This window comes from Lactuca sativa, chromosome 8, assembly GCF_002870075.4.
Source record: "Lactuca sativa cultivar Salinas chromosome 8, Lsat_Salinas_v11, whole genome shotgun sequence".
Lineage (NCBI taxonomy): Eukaryota > Viridiplantae > Streptophyta > Magnoliopsida > Asterales > Asteraceae > Lactuca > Lactuca sativa.
This window is the reverse complement of record NC_056630.2, coordinates 82,669,794-82,684,423: the sequence shown is the minus strand read 5'-3', so window position 1 is coordinate 82,684,423 and position 14,630 is coordinate 82,669,794. Positions and strand designations below refer to the sequence as shown.

Sequence of the window (14,630 nt, the reverse complement as noted above, 5' to 3'; positions counted from 1 at the left end):
ACCCATAAATGATACATTAGAAGATCCGTTGGGTCTTCCAATATCAATAGGTTGATTGTTTCGCTCATGTATCTTCCAAAAGGTAAAAAGATCTACGAGAGTTCTTTCCTGAATCCGAAAGAGAGTACTTGGGCTCTCCCAATCACTAAAAAGTGTAGCAAGATTGAATCTAACTAGGGTTCGCGGTGGTGGAGTGATTGGATTGGGAAAAAGAGGGATTCTAGTTGTAAGATATCTAATGAAACCGTTGCTGGAATTGAGATCTTATTCAAAGAGAAAGATCTTAAATATCTGGAGTTTTTTTTTTTTTTTTTTTTTTTTTTTGTATATTATAGGAATGATCCGATCCGCAAGGACCATGATTGGTATTTGTTAGATCATATTTTTAATTTCTTTTTATGTATTTTTTATTTCAGTTAATTAAAAATTTATTTTTTATCTAAATTAAATGGTTTAAATAAAAAAATATGGCATGGCAGAACATTCTCTTGGTGTGGCAAAGAAGTAGGATGTGTGTGATAAAAATAACGTTACGCAAATGTAGAAGGAAAAAGGGAATGAGAAAAGTTGCATCGCTTCATTTAATCTAAGAAAATAATAACGTACAAACAACCAAAAGGGAAATTTGATACCTGATTGTTTTATTTACAAACCTATTTTATAGGGTCCGTATCCATTCACCCTATTAGTTTGTAAACAAACCCTATTAGTTTGTAAACAAACCAAACGTTAAGCGCACCATTTGTTAATTATTCCTTTAAAAATTCGTTTATGTCCTTTCATTTAATAAATAAACGAACGTGAACAATAATTTTTGTTCATTTAGTTAAATGAACAAACATTAATTATGGTCTTGTATGTTTAATTATTTTCATTACTCATCATTTATGTTCATTTAGCATACTATATAATATAATATTATACAACGGATGAGAGTAAAGTGACGTTTAAAGAGTAGTTCAATTTTAGCAATTAGGGATTTGGTAAATATTAATATGATTAAAATATTTGTAGCAGTGATTCCATATTTTACAATTCTTATTTTGAATGTTTATGTTCATTTATGTTTTTTTATGTTTGTTCATTTATCATTTAACGAACATAAATAAATAAACATGAACAAGGTAATTTATAAAACTGATGAACACAAACAAGAAATTTTGTTCATTTATCTGTTCATGTTCGTTTAACTTAAATGAACAAACATGAACAAGCTATTGTTCATGTTCGTTCAGTTCGTTTACAACCTGAATCATATAGATGAAAATCATTTTATATCTTTTACAAGGTCAATATACTCTTCATATAGTTAAACCATTAAACCATCAAAGGGAAAACTATTTTTTCACGGATAAATGAGTTGTATGGGTAATAATGTATTAGAATTGTAGAAAAAACATCATTAAACTTTTTTTTGTACACATATTGCCAACTAACTATAAGGTTTGTACACGTATGACTGTTAAATTTTATATTTGTTCAAAAAATATCATTACGTTATCGATAAAGTAGGTCACCAACCACGTAGCATGTCATGTGCTGATGTGAATTTTAATGTTTATTATGTATACATTATACCATTAAATTTTTTATTTGTACACATTATACCATTAAACTTTTTTATACATATTTTACCATTAAACTTTTTTGTACACATTTTACCATTAATCTTATATAATTTATTCAAAAAAATATCATTCCAAAAAATACAGATTATTAACTAAAAATGGGTTCTCCATCGCCCATTGCGGCTCCCCAATTTTGCAAAGTTTGAGGGAGAGGGTTCTCTTTTGACGATGCTCTTAAACACTCCTTTTTATAATTATACATTACATTTTAATTGATCATGTCTTGATTGAAACCAACAAAGTTTGAACCGAAGACTTCCTTCTAGAGTGCCCAAACCTTACCTGGCAAGCCACCAAGATGACAATTTAATATTGTTATATAAGTATAAAGTATTTTTACAAGTAAACACAAAGTATTTCAATATATAAATACGTATTTTTATTTACATATAAAACATATTAACAATAAATATTTGTTTTTAGGTATAAATAGATATTTCAATGTATAAATACAAATTTTGACATTTGAAGACCATATATTGTCTGTATATATTATTATATGTAAATGTATAAATACATAAATATTCAATTATCTATTATTTTAGCTAAATTTAATATATTTAAATGTATAAATATATAAATAGTCAATATTATATTTTTAATCCCACCTTTTTTTTATTACGGTTGATGATTAGAAAAGTGCATTGAAATTATATTGTTGTTTACCGATAGTAAAATGATTTTATAAGGGTAAGTTTATTAAACTTCAGCTAAAATAGTGAATAACTGAGTATTTCTTATTCTAGAGGGAAGTGTCAAGTTCAAATCTTGTAGGTTTTAATCGAAATATGACCAACATAAATATATGATGCATTTGTAAAAAAGGAGTGTTTAATATCATTGTAAAAAACGAATCCTCTCTCTTCCAAACCTTGCACAATGGGGGGTCACAATAGGCAATTGAAAACTCATTTTTATGTAATAATATGTATTTATTTAAATAATATTTTTTTTAAATAAATTATATGAGATTAATGATAAAATGTACACAAAAAAATCAATGGTAAAATGTGTAAAAAAAAATTAATGGTATAATTTGTACATAATAAACAGTAAAATCCGCGTTAGCGGCGTGACTAGTAACCTACTGATAACATAATGATATTTTGATGAGCAAATGTTAGGTTTAATGGCTATACGTGTACAAACGTTATAGTTGGTTGATGATATATGTACAAAAAAAATTATTGGTATTTTTTATACAATTCATCTTTTCTTTTTTTCATTTTTTTTCCTATTAAAGTAATTATCCATCACCAGCACAATGAATCAGGTAGACAGCATTCGTGTTTCGTGATCAAAACAAAAGCATTGATAATGTATTCACTTTATACAAAAGTGGCCAAATCATACCATAGTTAACTGAAGAAAAAAAACAGAACAAATAAGTACAAAACTGTTTATTTAAGCGCTTGTTTGCTATTCCAAATATTGATTAAAAAATATTACTTAAAGTCACAACCTCCGATAAACGGTTCAAACCGTTGAAGCACTTGCACTCCATTATTAACTCAAAAGCTGATAAGCTATATATACAATAACAATATACAATAATTCCAATTTCCAATTACTTCAACAATAATAATAATAATAATAACAATAATAATAATAATAGACCAAGTACTTGCAATTCACAAATCATCTTCTTATTTGAATCCCTTCTCTTTTTCAAGATTTATGGAATTTCTCATCTGCCAAATGTATTGTGGTTTTGTTCTCTTCCGCCAACTTGTGGGTTTGAATTTTGATAAAAATATATATATATTATATATGGTGAGGATGGTTGAATGGTCAAAATTGTTCTAATACAACCTTGCGCATGAAATCCTCAGGTGCTGTAACAACATAAAAAAAAAAAAAAAAATTTAAATAACATCTATTCATATCTCAAGATTCTCTTGTACCAAAGACTTTCTTATTTACTCGTAGCAGTAAGTATATATATATATATATATATATATATATATATATATATATATATATATATATATATATATATATATATTTCTTCCAAGAAATGAACACAATACTTTCTAATTTCAATTTAACTTAAAACTAACATTGATAAAAGATGAATACCTAATCCATTGGTGAACAATCTGAACTGGCCAAGAGCTTGTCTGATGAACATCTCAACACCACTCACAACTGTAACTCCCACCTCTACAGCCTCTTGCAATAGCCGTGTGTTTCTAGGTGTATAAACCGCATCAAATACAAGATCATATGATCTCAAATTCTCCTGAACATGTCAAAAACATTTTAACTCATAATCCCATTTTCATAAATGCAACATATTCCATATTAATAAGAAAAGAGAACCTTGGAAACTGGTGTCAGGTGTACATCTGGTTCCATGCCAATAGCAGAACAATTTGCAAGAATCATTCCGTTTTCAGGGCAATATGCATCCAATTGTTCGATAGGCAAAGCCTCCCCTGAAACTGCTCGTGCAAGAGACTCTGCTCTCTCTGTTTTAGGAATTTTATAAAGTCAACAGAAGAGATTCATAACATTAAGATTAAAAAAAAAAACACATCTTTTAAAGTTTAATTACCAAAGTTTCGGTTAAAAATCACAACTCGTGCTCCTTTGCTTTTGGCACCAAAAGCTAATGCTCTTCCAGCACCACCTGCTCCAACTAACACAAACAATCTTCCACCAATTGGGGACACATTTGCTACATCCCCATTTGAAACTTGTCTCTCTGTTCATCAATAAACATGAATTACTGATTCAAAAATAATAAAATATATGATCATTGCATAAGTTATAATGCTAATGCTACCAACCTCGCAAAGCATCTTCTATTGCAGTAATGCAAGCATCACAATCTGTGTTGTAACCAATGAGCTTTCCATCAGTGGGCCGCCTAACAATGGTGTTTACAGCTCCAATTGACTGATAATCAGAAAAAGAATGTGTAGAATCAGCTTTAACCTTTTCATGTTTTAATTGCAGATAAATGGTTTAATTTCACTTAGATTATGTTATTCTTAGTTCTTAGTTTCTTACCTTAGCAAGGGAGTCGACTTCATCACAGCATGCTACTGCTGATTCCTTATGTGGTAGACCAATACTATTCGTTCCATCAAAGAGAATACATGAATGAATGCATTAGAAAGACCTAATCAATAACAGTGTTATATTTTTAATTGATGAACTTTGAAAACTAGTTTTGTGATTAGATCAAGTACCTGAAACCAGCAAAGTCGTTACATGAAAAAACTCTGAGAAACTCCTTGATGTTATCAACCAGGAGGGGGACATAAATTCCATTATAATTGCAGTATCTGAAAGCTGGATTATGCAGCAGAGGACCTTTGCTGTGACCTACTGGATTTGAGACAACACCAAATACTTTTGTATCTGTGTCCACATTATCGAGTTTATAAACGTTCTTGATGCTGAGAAGAGGTGGCAAGCCAGGTATAGATTTGTCTCCTAATGAACCATAAACCATGAAGGCACCATATTTTGGGCCCAACAATTGGCTGATAAGACCTCTATCTCCAACAGCTCTTACAATCACAGGGACCTACACATTCCATGCAAAGTCTAGGGTTTTACAAGTATTAGAAAGAAGCAAAGCTGTAAATTTTGCGAGAAGGCGAGTTCATACATGGGAATGAGTGAGGACATGAAAGACTGGTGCTACATCAGTAATATAAGCCACCTCTGTCACAACTTTGATTATATCTGCTCCAGTAGATTGGAGGCATACGAGCAAATTGCCTAATTTTTCTTTGCAACGAACTCCGCTTTTCACGTGGCTTGATACAATTATCTTACTATTCTCTCGTTTTTGCATTAGTTCATCAATAACATCGAAAGCCAGCTGAAATTACCACAAACGAAGAGCATCGCATCACAACTTAACCAAACCCCTTACGAAAAGCTGTTCATTCTAAGGAGCCTCCAGGCAGAATTCACTAGAATGCGCTTTCTGAAATTTGGGGAAATCAACCAATGTGATGACTTTAAAAACGATAACTGGAACTACCTCAAAGTCGATCTCGACGAATTCGACATCCAATTCGATGGCGAGCCTCAAAACTTGTAAACATTTGTTCTTCGAATCTCCTTTGTATGAGTTTTTCTGCGAATTTAACCTGTAAATTATGAACAAACTTGTCGGTTCATCAAGTAGAGTATAATATTATGATATCTCTATTTTCAACGTCTGGTTTTGCTTGGACAAGGCCCATTATGATTACGAACTGAGATCGGCCCAAAGCCCATATAATGCTTTGCCTCTATTATTAACAAACAAATCAAAGCTATCCATATTAATTTATTATTAACAAACGAAAAATCAATTAAAGTGAAAACTTTATAAAGTAAAGAAAATATTGTATTTTTAAACTAAATTCATTTTAATACTATTGTATCTTTTATTTTTATTGGACAATATTGAAAAAAGGAACAAAATTATACTAAATATGGCCAGTTATTTGATATGGACTCTTGTTATGAGATTTTGCCACCTACTTCTTTAACACGAGAATAACGTTTCTTCTAATCACCAAAAAGATACATCAAACATATTTGAATTTTTAAATATCAAAGCTTACAATTTATATTATAACCAAGATTTTTTTGCTGAGAGAATAAATAGATCTTCATTGCTGTTAATATGAGTTCATAAATATAATTCAATTTGGACTTCGATGTGGTTGAAACTTAAAAGGATGATGGCATATATATATATATATATATATATATATATATATATATATATATATATATATATATATATATATATATATATATATATATATATATATATATATATATAGGGAAGAGTTATATGGAAAATGAATGATTAGGGCAACACATATTTGAACCAATGAAAACATGACAATTAGAAATATATATATATATATATATATATATATATATATATATATATATATATATATATATATATATATATATATATATATATATATATATATATATAACATTGTAATAAGATATAACAATTTCAACTTAGTTATTTAAATATTAGTCGATTTAAATACTATGCATTCGAAATTAGAAACCTCTTAAATTATTTTTGTAGAATAGTTATAACATTATTCTACAGGTGGTATAATGTATTTCCATTAATATATATTTTTACACGAAATTATTAAATGCATATAATCTTTTATCTTTTTAATATAAACTCCACCACCAAAATTAATGACCATTAAAGACAAGGAACGAGATTGACATGGCCACAGAATTAATGTGTCCCAACTTCTGCCACTGCCACACCCATGTAACATTAATGGAAGTGGTGAATTGATTTGATACCATATTTTCATTGATGGTGATATATTATTATTATTATTATCTGATCCACTAGGTTTATGAAATAAAAATCTATCATCATATATTATTTAAATCGAACAGATATTTCTTCTTACAAAAAATCAATATAGCTTAAAACTTAAAAGTAAACAAAGGTTCGAACAAGTGACTCAATGTATGATACCACATGTTAAAACTATGTCTTAATGTTTTCTTTTAACTTAAAAGGAACCCGACAAGATGCGGTAGATATTAATTATATATTTTTTGTTAGTTTTGTAACTTGTTTTCTGTTATCTTCTATCACGATGTAATTTATATACTATAAAATATATAGCTTGAAACTGATTGATTCCGGGTATATATTCACAAAAATGACCTATGATTTTAAAAATATAGAAAAATTAACTAATTTTTCGCCATTTGCAAAAGTAACCATCCTTTCCGGTATAGGCATTTTAGATTTCCATAAATATATAATGTGTATTTTTTTTCTAAATAGCACAATTGTCTTTCAAAAACTCTACCAATCTCCAAAATGCACATTTCAAAATGCCTAATACCCTAATTTATCTGCTAGATGTCACATTTTATGCTATTGTACCGTATTTACTCTGGTTTGCTATGTTTTTTTTTTTATTTTCTGTTAGATTTAAGTAAAAACAAAAAAATTTCCTACAACTTTGGGATTTATTGTCAGATTTTAGATTTGTACTTAAAATTCGGGAATACGTTTTTTTCTGTCCAAATCCGAAATCCAAAATATAAGCCTGAAAATAAGACTTTGAAATGTACTATTTTTTTGCCAGAAATGTACATTTGAGATAATAATAACTCTTTTTATACTTATATCTTATTTTTAGATATTTATTTATTAAGTTACTAAGAAGAAGAATAGTCATGGATGACATAGCCACCTACCAACCACTGGTGGCGTCCAGTTTCCATGTGCATCTGTACCTGGACTCTCGTCTTCTTCGCCTACCTTTCTATTATTTTACAAATATAACCCCACCATCACCATATTTTGTCTTGCTCTCGTCAACTTTATGGACCAAATTTGACCAAAACTCGCAGGGGCAAATTTGGAATTGATGTGAAAAGTTAAAACTGACTCAAGAATACAACACCCAGTGTGTGGATGATGGAAACAGTACAACCGATGTAAAATTACCAAAACGACCTTCTAAAATTTCCCAATGATTTGCCAACTGATGAAAAGAAAAGGTGCTTTGCTGCAATGTAGCATAATCGAAAACACATGGAAACTAGTCCTAAAGCTGACACCTTTCGTTTCTCTTATTATTTTTATTGAGTTAAAGATTTAAGGGCAAAAGAGTAACATAAAAATTTCAACTTGATTGAGTTCACGATTTAAGGATGTGATGTCGACGAAATGGGATTGGCGTAAGGGCAAAATAGTAATAAAGCATACAACTTGATACAGTAAATGACGATTTTGGGTTTCTTTTTTTCTTATTGTGTGATTAAGACATGAGATTGGTGCAAGGGCAAAAAAGGGTAATATACTAAAGAGAAGGTTACGAAAGTGTAAATAAAAGAAAGACGAGGGTACCTGAAAGAAACAATTGCAGGGAGAGTTCTTTGTTTGAGAAGAAGCTCGACTTCAGAAAGACGGAAGGGAGATATGGAATCTATACAAAGCTCAACAAGATCTGCACCTTCTTCTTTAGCTTTCTCCATTGATTTCACCATTTCTTCTCTGGTTTCACTTACTATTGTGGCGCATACTAGCAACTTGTTCCTGAAACCCATCTTTCTGAATGTGTGTGTGTGTGTGTAGAAGACGAAGAATTTTAGTTGAAATTGGAAGGCTTGAAATTGAGTAATAAATGGCGAATGGCAGCTAAGCTACCTACCCACTAATGTGTGATGATATATGATATGAGAAATGAGATGATGGATTGCTGTTTCGTTTTGGGTTCTTAATATTTTTGGCCCATTGGAGAACGATGAGAATCTGAATGTCTAGCTTACCACCACGTGTTTATTCACTTTCACAACAATTGTTTATAAAATACTATTATCTACAACCTTCATTTAATCATTTAAAATTATTAAAGTTGTTGCTACCAAAATTAATTTTTGTTGGATAAAAAAGCTCTCTCTAGTCACTAATAGTTAATCCACTATCTTTGTGGGATCAACTTTTTATTTATCTTACTTAACAAAAATATCTAGTTATGTTTTTATATCTTTTTAAAAGTTTTTCTAAAATAACAACTTTTTATATTTTTTTTTTATATTTAGGTGGTTTGAGGTTCTTTACGAAGTAATTGAAATATATCAAAGAAATGAAATTTGTCATGAATTGAAATTTAGTTTTATATTCTAGTTTGTAGAGATCAAATCACTTTGATTTTAAAAATATATAATATAATATATAAATTATAAAAATAATAAATGGTAGTGGTGTTTGGGGTGGCGGTTAGTGACAACTCGTAACGGTGGTGGTGGTAGTGTTGTTGTTTATGGATGGTGGAGATGATGGCAGTGACGGTGGGTGATGATGGTGACGCTAGAGTTTAGAATGAAATTTCCCTTTCTTAATAGAATTTTTATCTCCTTTAAGATTTTAATTATTTTTCAAAAATTAAAACAAACATGATGAAATTAGAATCCACCTAATTTCATAGGATTTGAGCCAAACAAACCGACTGTCACTTAGATTATTTATTTTTAAGCTCTATAATATTCAAAAATATAAATGGTTTTATTTGGAAGACTTAACCAAATAAACAATATAAAGTATTTATTATGATATAGTACTAAATGTTAATATATTTTTGGTTATTACAATAAAAGCTACAAGTTTTTACACTCCGATTCTAAATTAGCCTTAAATGGATTGTTTGTTTCTAATTGGCCATTATGTAGGTGTTGACTTTTGCCTCAAGACCTGATAGTTGGTTTAAGCAGGTTACCTCTTTACAAATAAGGGTTTCGAATGTTAGAAATCAAAATCTCATCTCCAATTTTCCTCCACGCAACAAAATCAGCTGACACTTTATTCTTTTTCATGGCAAGTTCTTCTAAAAGGTCTACAACTATTGCTTCATCATGGCAAAATCCTCATGGCGATTTTAGGAACAAAAACAACCCCATGGTTTTGTATCAGTGTGGTGTTGAAGCTAGCTTCTTAGTTTCCTGGACAGATAAGAATCTTGGAAGGTCATTTAGGGGATGCCCCAACTACAAGGTATGTTCTTCACTCTTAGGTTCAGTATAATGTTTTCCTAAAGGACTATGGGCAAAATCGTCAAAATATTATATAAGGTCCTTTAAGATACTGTAAGTTCTTCAGGTTGGTGGACCCGCCTTTGCCTAATCAAGATTACAAACACCTGATGTTCCAAATGCATTTAGCTCTGGTTGGCATGGCTGATGGCAATGCTCAGTTGGAACTGGCGAATCATGATCAAAATAGGAGGTTGATGTTGATGATGAAGCTTGTGTTGAATCTTGGTCATGTTATTTATAGTGATGTTGGTAATTGGGATTGTAGTGCTGGTGAAGGTCTAGGAAGTTAGGAAGTTTAGGTTGTTAAGTTTAGTCTTTTGGGAAGTTTTTGGTTAGGTGAAAGATGTGTTAGATCCTTCTTTTGGAAATTTGGTGTTATAGTCCTATGGGACAGTTGTAATAGGATGTGAAATACATTTTGAAGGTTGTAATATAAAGTCATATGGGACAGTTAATATGAAAAGCATTAACAAGAAATTCACAATGTATTACACACTACAAAATGACATTATGCTTACTACAAATAATAGTCTTTATAAACAACATAGCTAAATACATACATAGAAGGTTGTAACAATCAGAACCAAACTTCCAAATTTACATAGAAGGTTGTAACAATGTTTACTGTTGTGACATGTTCGGCAGGGAATTGGTTGCTTGTAGACGGGTTTGTCTTGGAGTTTTTCCTGTGAACACAACACAGAAGAATCGTTAAAGGACGACCGGGGGTTCTTTTATACCCGTTTCTAACGGAATGAAGTGACTATCCCATATGGGAGTGAGACGTGGCGCCCTCTTATTGGGAGGAATATGCCCACGATAATCAAATGCTAGGTGACGTCAGTTCTGGGCGTTACCAAGCTCCTTGTCATGACCTGTTTGGTCGTGAGAGAATGAGAAGATCACGAGGAATATTCTTTCCTCATGAGGGGGGACGGGCTACCAGTTCAACGCTGGCCTGCTTGGGCCAAGTCCCTGGCTTGATAACGCCCAATTAGTGCTTTCCGTTAAGTTTAACGTGGCCGCATACGCTAATGTTAACAAGTCCCTTAAACCAGTAGGCTTTTGCGTTTGTGACGTAGTAGAGTCATTTTGGTCTACCTGTAGACACGTGGCGGACTGCTATTGCTTGTCTGTGCGGTTGTCAGGACAAAGTCGCCGTTCTTCGACGGTTTCATCATGACACATAGGGCTGTTAATCGGGTTAACCCGATCGGGTTTCGGGTTAAACAGGTCGGGTTAGTCGGGTTTTTTTAGAAAAAAATATTTACCCGAAACCCGACCCTAACAAGGTACGGGTTAATCGGGTTTGTAGGGTCGGGTTAATCGGGTTAGTCGGGTTGAGGTTGAAATGTAAGATGAATTTATGTTGTGCTATTTTAATACATAATCCACAGGTATAGGGACTTAAATTGTAAAGTTGGTATACGATATGAATTTTTGGAGTTTCTTTTACCATATTAGTAATGTAAACAGTAAATAAAATTCGTAAAATTGTTACAACACAACCGTACTGCATTAAGAAGAGAGGAAAGTTATGTCATTTTATACATCTCTATACATAGTAATTTTACTATCTGGTTTGTTTAAATAAGAAATATGTATTAGTTGTAAAATCTCATAGGATCTTGAATTCATGTCATTCAACGCAGTAAAAACAATTTTGGTAATAAATTCTTAATCGGGTTATTCGGGTTGACCCGAAACCTGAATTGTTTTGAAAAAATCAACCCTAAACCCGACCCTAATAATAATTCGGGTTAGTCGGGTTGACCCGAAACCCGAATTGTTTTGAAAAAATCAACCCTAAACCCGACCCTAATAATAATTCGGGTTAGTCGGGTTAACCCGAATAACCCGATTAAGAGTTCTAACCCTATTAAACCCGACCCTAATTACCTTATTCGGGTTCGGGTTGGGTCAGGTTGATCGGGTTCGGGTTTTTTTGACACCCCTAATGACACGGTTCGCTGCCCCTTTAGTAGCATTTAAACCCTTGTTCCTCCAGGCGTTTCCTCCTCACTCTCCGCCTTTCTCTTTTTGCTTCCTTGCCTCAAAGACCCCTTTCGACCTTTTCTTGCATTCTTTCATGGCTACCGCTCGTCCTTAGGGAAGGGAAATTACTGTTGAGGAATGGGAGTCCTTCGAATTCCGATTCGGGTTTGTCCCCGAACATAGGGTTCAAATTCCTCTTCCCGATGCATCGCTCTAAAGTCCTCCCGAGGGAAAGGCCGGTATTCTGATTTCACTGTTCAAGGCGGGTCTGCGTTTGCCCACTACAAACTTTTTCAACCTGATCATCCATTAGTGTGGGTTTTCTGTGAGGGAACTGACCCCAATCGCCATAAACAAGATAGTGGGCTTTGAGCTTCTCTGTCGTGCCCTCGGCCATCATCCGGCTATCCCGACGTTCAAGCATTTTTTCAGTGCTTCCACCCAGTCTGGGACCCGAACCTTTTCTTGTCGGCAAGGAGTCCCTACCCTCATTCATGATAAAATAAATCCAAGAAGAATTGGCAGGAGAGGTCTTTGTGGGTGAACAGCGACCTTGTGGTGCTTAGCTATCCGAGGACTAAGGCGTACGTAGACCGTGATCCAACACTCTTTGGTGCTGACAAAGAGTTGTCTGGTGCCCTAGAGAAGGTTAGCGTTAATAGTGAGGACTGGCTCAACTGCTTCTTGGCCGCTGGCGGGATGAGCGCCGCTTGGAGGGCTCGTGGGAAAATTCCCAAGTTTTTCATCGAGGAAGAAGGGTATGATGTTTCTTCTTTTGTTTTCTCTTGCCCTCCCCCTCCCCCCCCCCCCCCTTTACTCAGTAAAGTGCGTTAAAATCGGTAATTTTGTTAACCGTTGCTGCCTTTGTTTTGTTGTCAGGTGTGGAGGAGGTTATCTCCATAGAGAAAGCTCTTCAAGGTTTATTTAATGGTGATCTTGAGCGTCGCGACGTCGACCTTGTAGAGACTTTTCCACCCCCTTTTCTAGTCGGGGAATCGAGGCTATCGTCGGTTTAGAAAGTGTTGTTGGCGCCGACGAGGATCCGAATCTACAGGACGTTGTTGTTACTAGTGCTTCTCAGAAGGATCCTACTCTTTCCGGGTCCCAAGGCGTCTCCTTCGTGTCAAGAGGTGATTCGCGTTTTTGGAAGCCTCTTCTGGCGGCAGCGCTGAGACGGCTAGCACCGAGCCCCCTCTTTGCAAGAAACGTAATATGAGTGGCGGTTTTAGATAGAAAGATGAGGGCCTTGCATAACAAGGTGGTATCTTTGGTCAAGGTCCAATGGCAGCATCGGAAGGGTTCCGAGTGGACTTGGGAACCTGAGGTAGAGATACAAGAGCACTGCCCTGAGTTATTCGTAACACTGGACTTCAAGGACGGAGTCTGATTCAAGTGAGGGATGATTGTAACATCCAGTCCTGAGGTAATTTAAATTTCAAAATTCTAAGTATTTAGGGTTGCCACAACTTGGGGGAAAGTGCCACATCATGGTGTTTCAAGAAATATCGCGATCTCATTTAAGGCCGCCATGGCGTGCCAACCTATGGCCACAGTGTGGTAGCGGTTTAATGAGAAACCTTAATATTAAGGGTTTGCACCCTATTTAAGAAATATCGCGATCTTAGCTTCTAAGCAAACCCTAACCTCCATTTATGCTCTTTAATCTTTTTGCGTTGATTTTGGGGATTTGAAGAACAATGTGACTTTTAAACTTGAATTCAGCAAGCAACTCTTCTCATCATCTTGTTGTGCATCTTTTGTACTCTTGTAAGTCCCCAAGTTCCAAGATTTTTGGTTTATTGTGCATAGATCTAGGTTTTCAATGCCTTATTCTCCATGTTGGTACATATTGGAGTGTTGGGATTTCATAAAGTTGTCAACTTTTTGAATCCCCAAAGGCCCTTTGTGGTTAGGAGTGTTGGATCTGGAGTTTTATAGAGTTTTGAACTCTTGCATGAGATCTTGGCCCCTTTTACTCTATTTTCACCTAATAAGAGTCCATGGCATGCATGTCTAGAAAGTATGGATTTTTATGTGATTATAAGGTGTTAGAAACGTTCTGGAATGTGGATCTAGTAAACCTTCAAGGAGAAGTGCTTAATGGGTTAATCATGTTGGGTTATAAGCAAAACATCAATCATATGGTGCACATACAAACCCTAGAGCATTAGATCTAGGTTTTTCTATTTGTACATGCAATAATCTTCCAAAGCTTATAAACCCTAGATCTAGCATATCAAAATCGAAATCCACTTAAATAAACTAGTAAAAATGTGACCTTTGATTGTAGCTTGATGATCTTGAGCTTATGAGAACCTAGCACCTCAAATGTGATGCCTCTAATGGATCACAAACACCAAAACAATTGGAGAATCTTAGAGAGAGAGGGGGGAGAGGTAATTTTCGGCTCAATGAATCCTTCTAGGGTTGTGGTAGCCGAAATTGTGA

General features: G+C 33.7%; 1 protein-coding gene across 1 annotated transcript; it reads right to left on the bottom strand.

Annotated features, from left to right (window-relative positions):
• Nucleotides 1–3,027: 3,027 nt before the first annotated feature.
• Nucleotides 3,028–8,921, bottom strand: LOC111897863 (bifunctional 3-dehydroquinate dehydratase/shikimate dehydrogenase, chloroplastic). The gene is made up of 10 exons (XM_023893803.3): nt 8,503–8,921; nt 5,632–5,740; nt 5,251–5,466; nt 4,826–5,166; nt 4,644–4,707; nt 4,421–4,529; nt 4,186–4,335; nt 3,951–4,099; nt 3,708–3,870; nt 3,028–3,463 (listed from the first exon to the last, which is right to left on the bottom strand). Exons 1-10 carry the CDS (start codon nt 8,700–8,702, stop codon nt 3,420–3,422), a joined length of 1,545 nt encoding a protein of 514 aa, XP_023749571.2. The 5' UTR covers nt 8,703–8,921; the 3' UTR covers nt 3,028–3,419.
• Nucleotides 8,922–14,630: the final 5,709 nt, after the last annotated feature.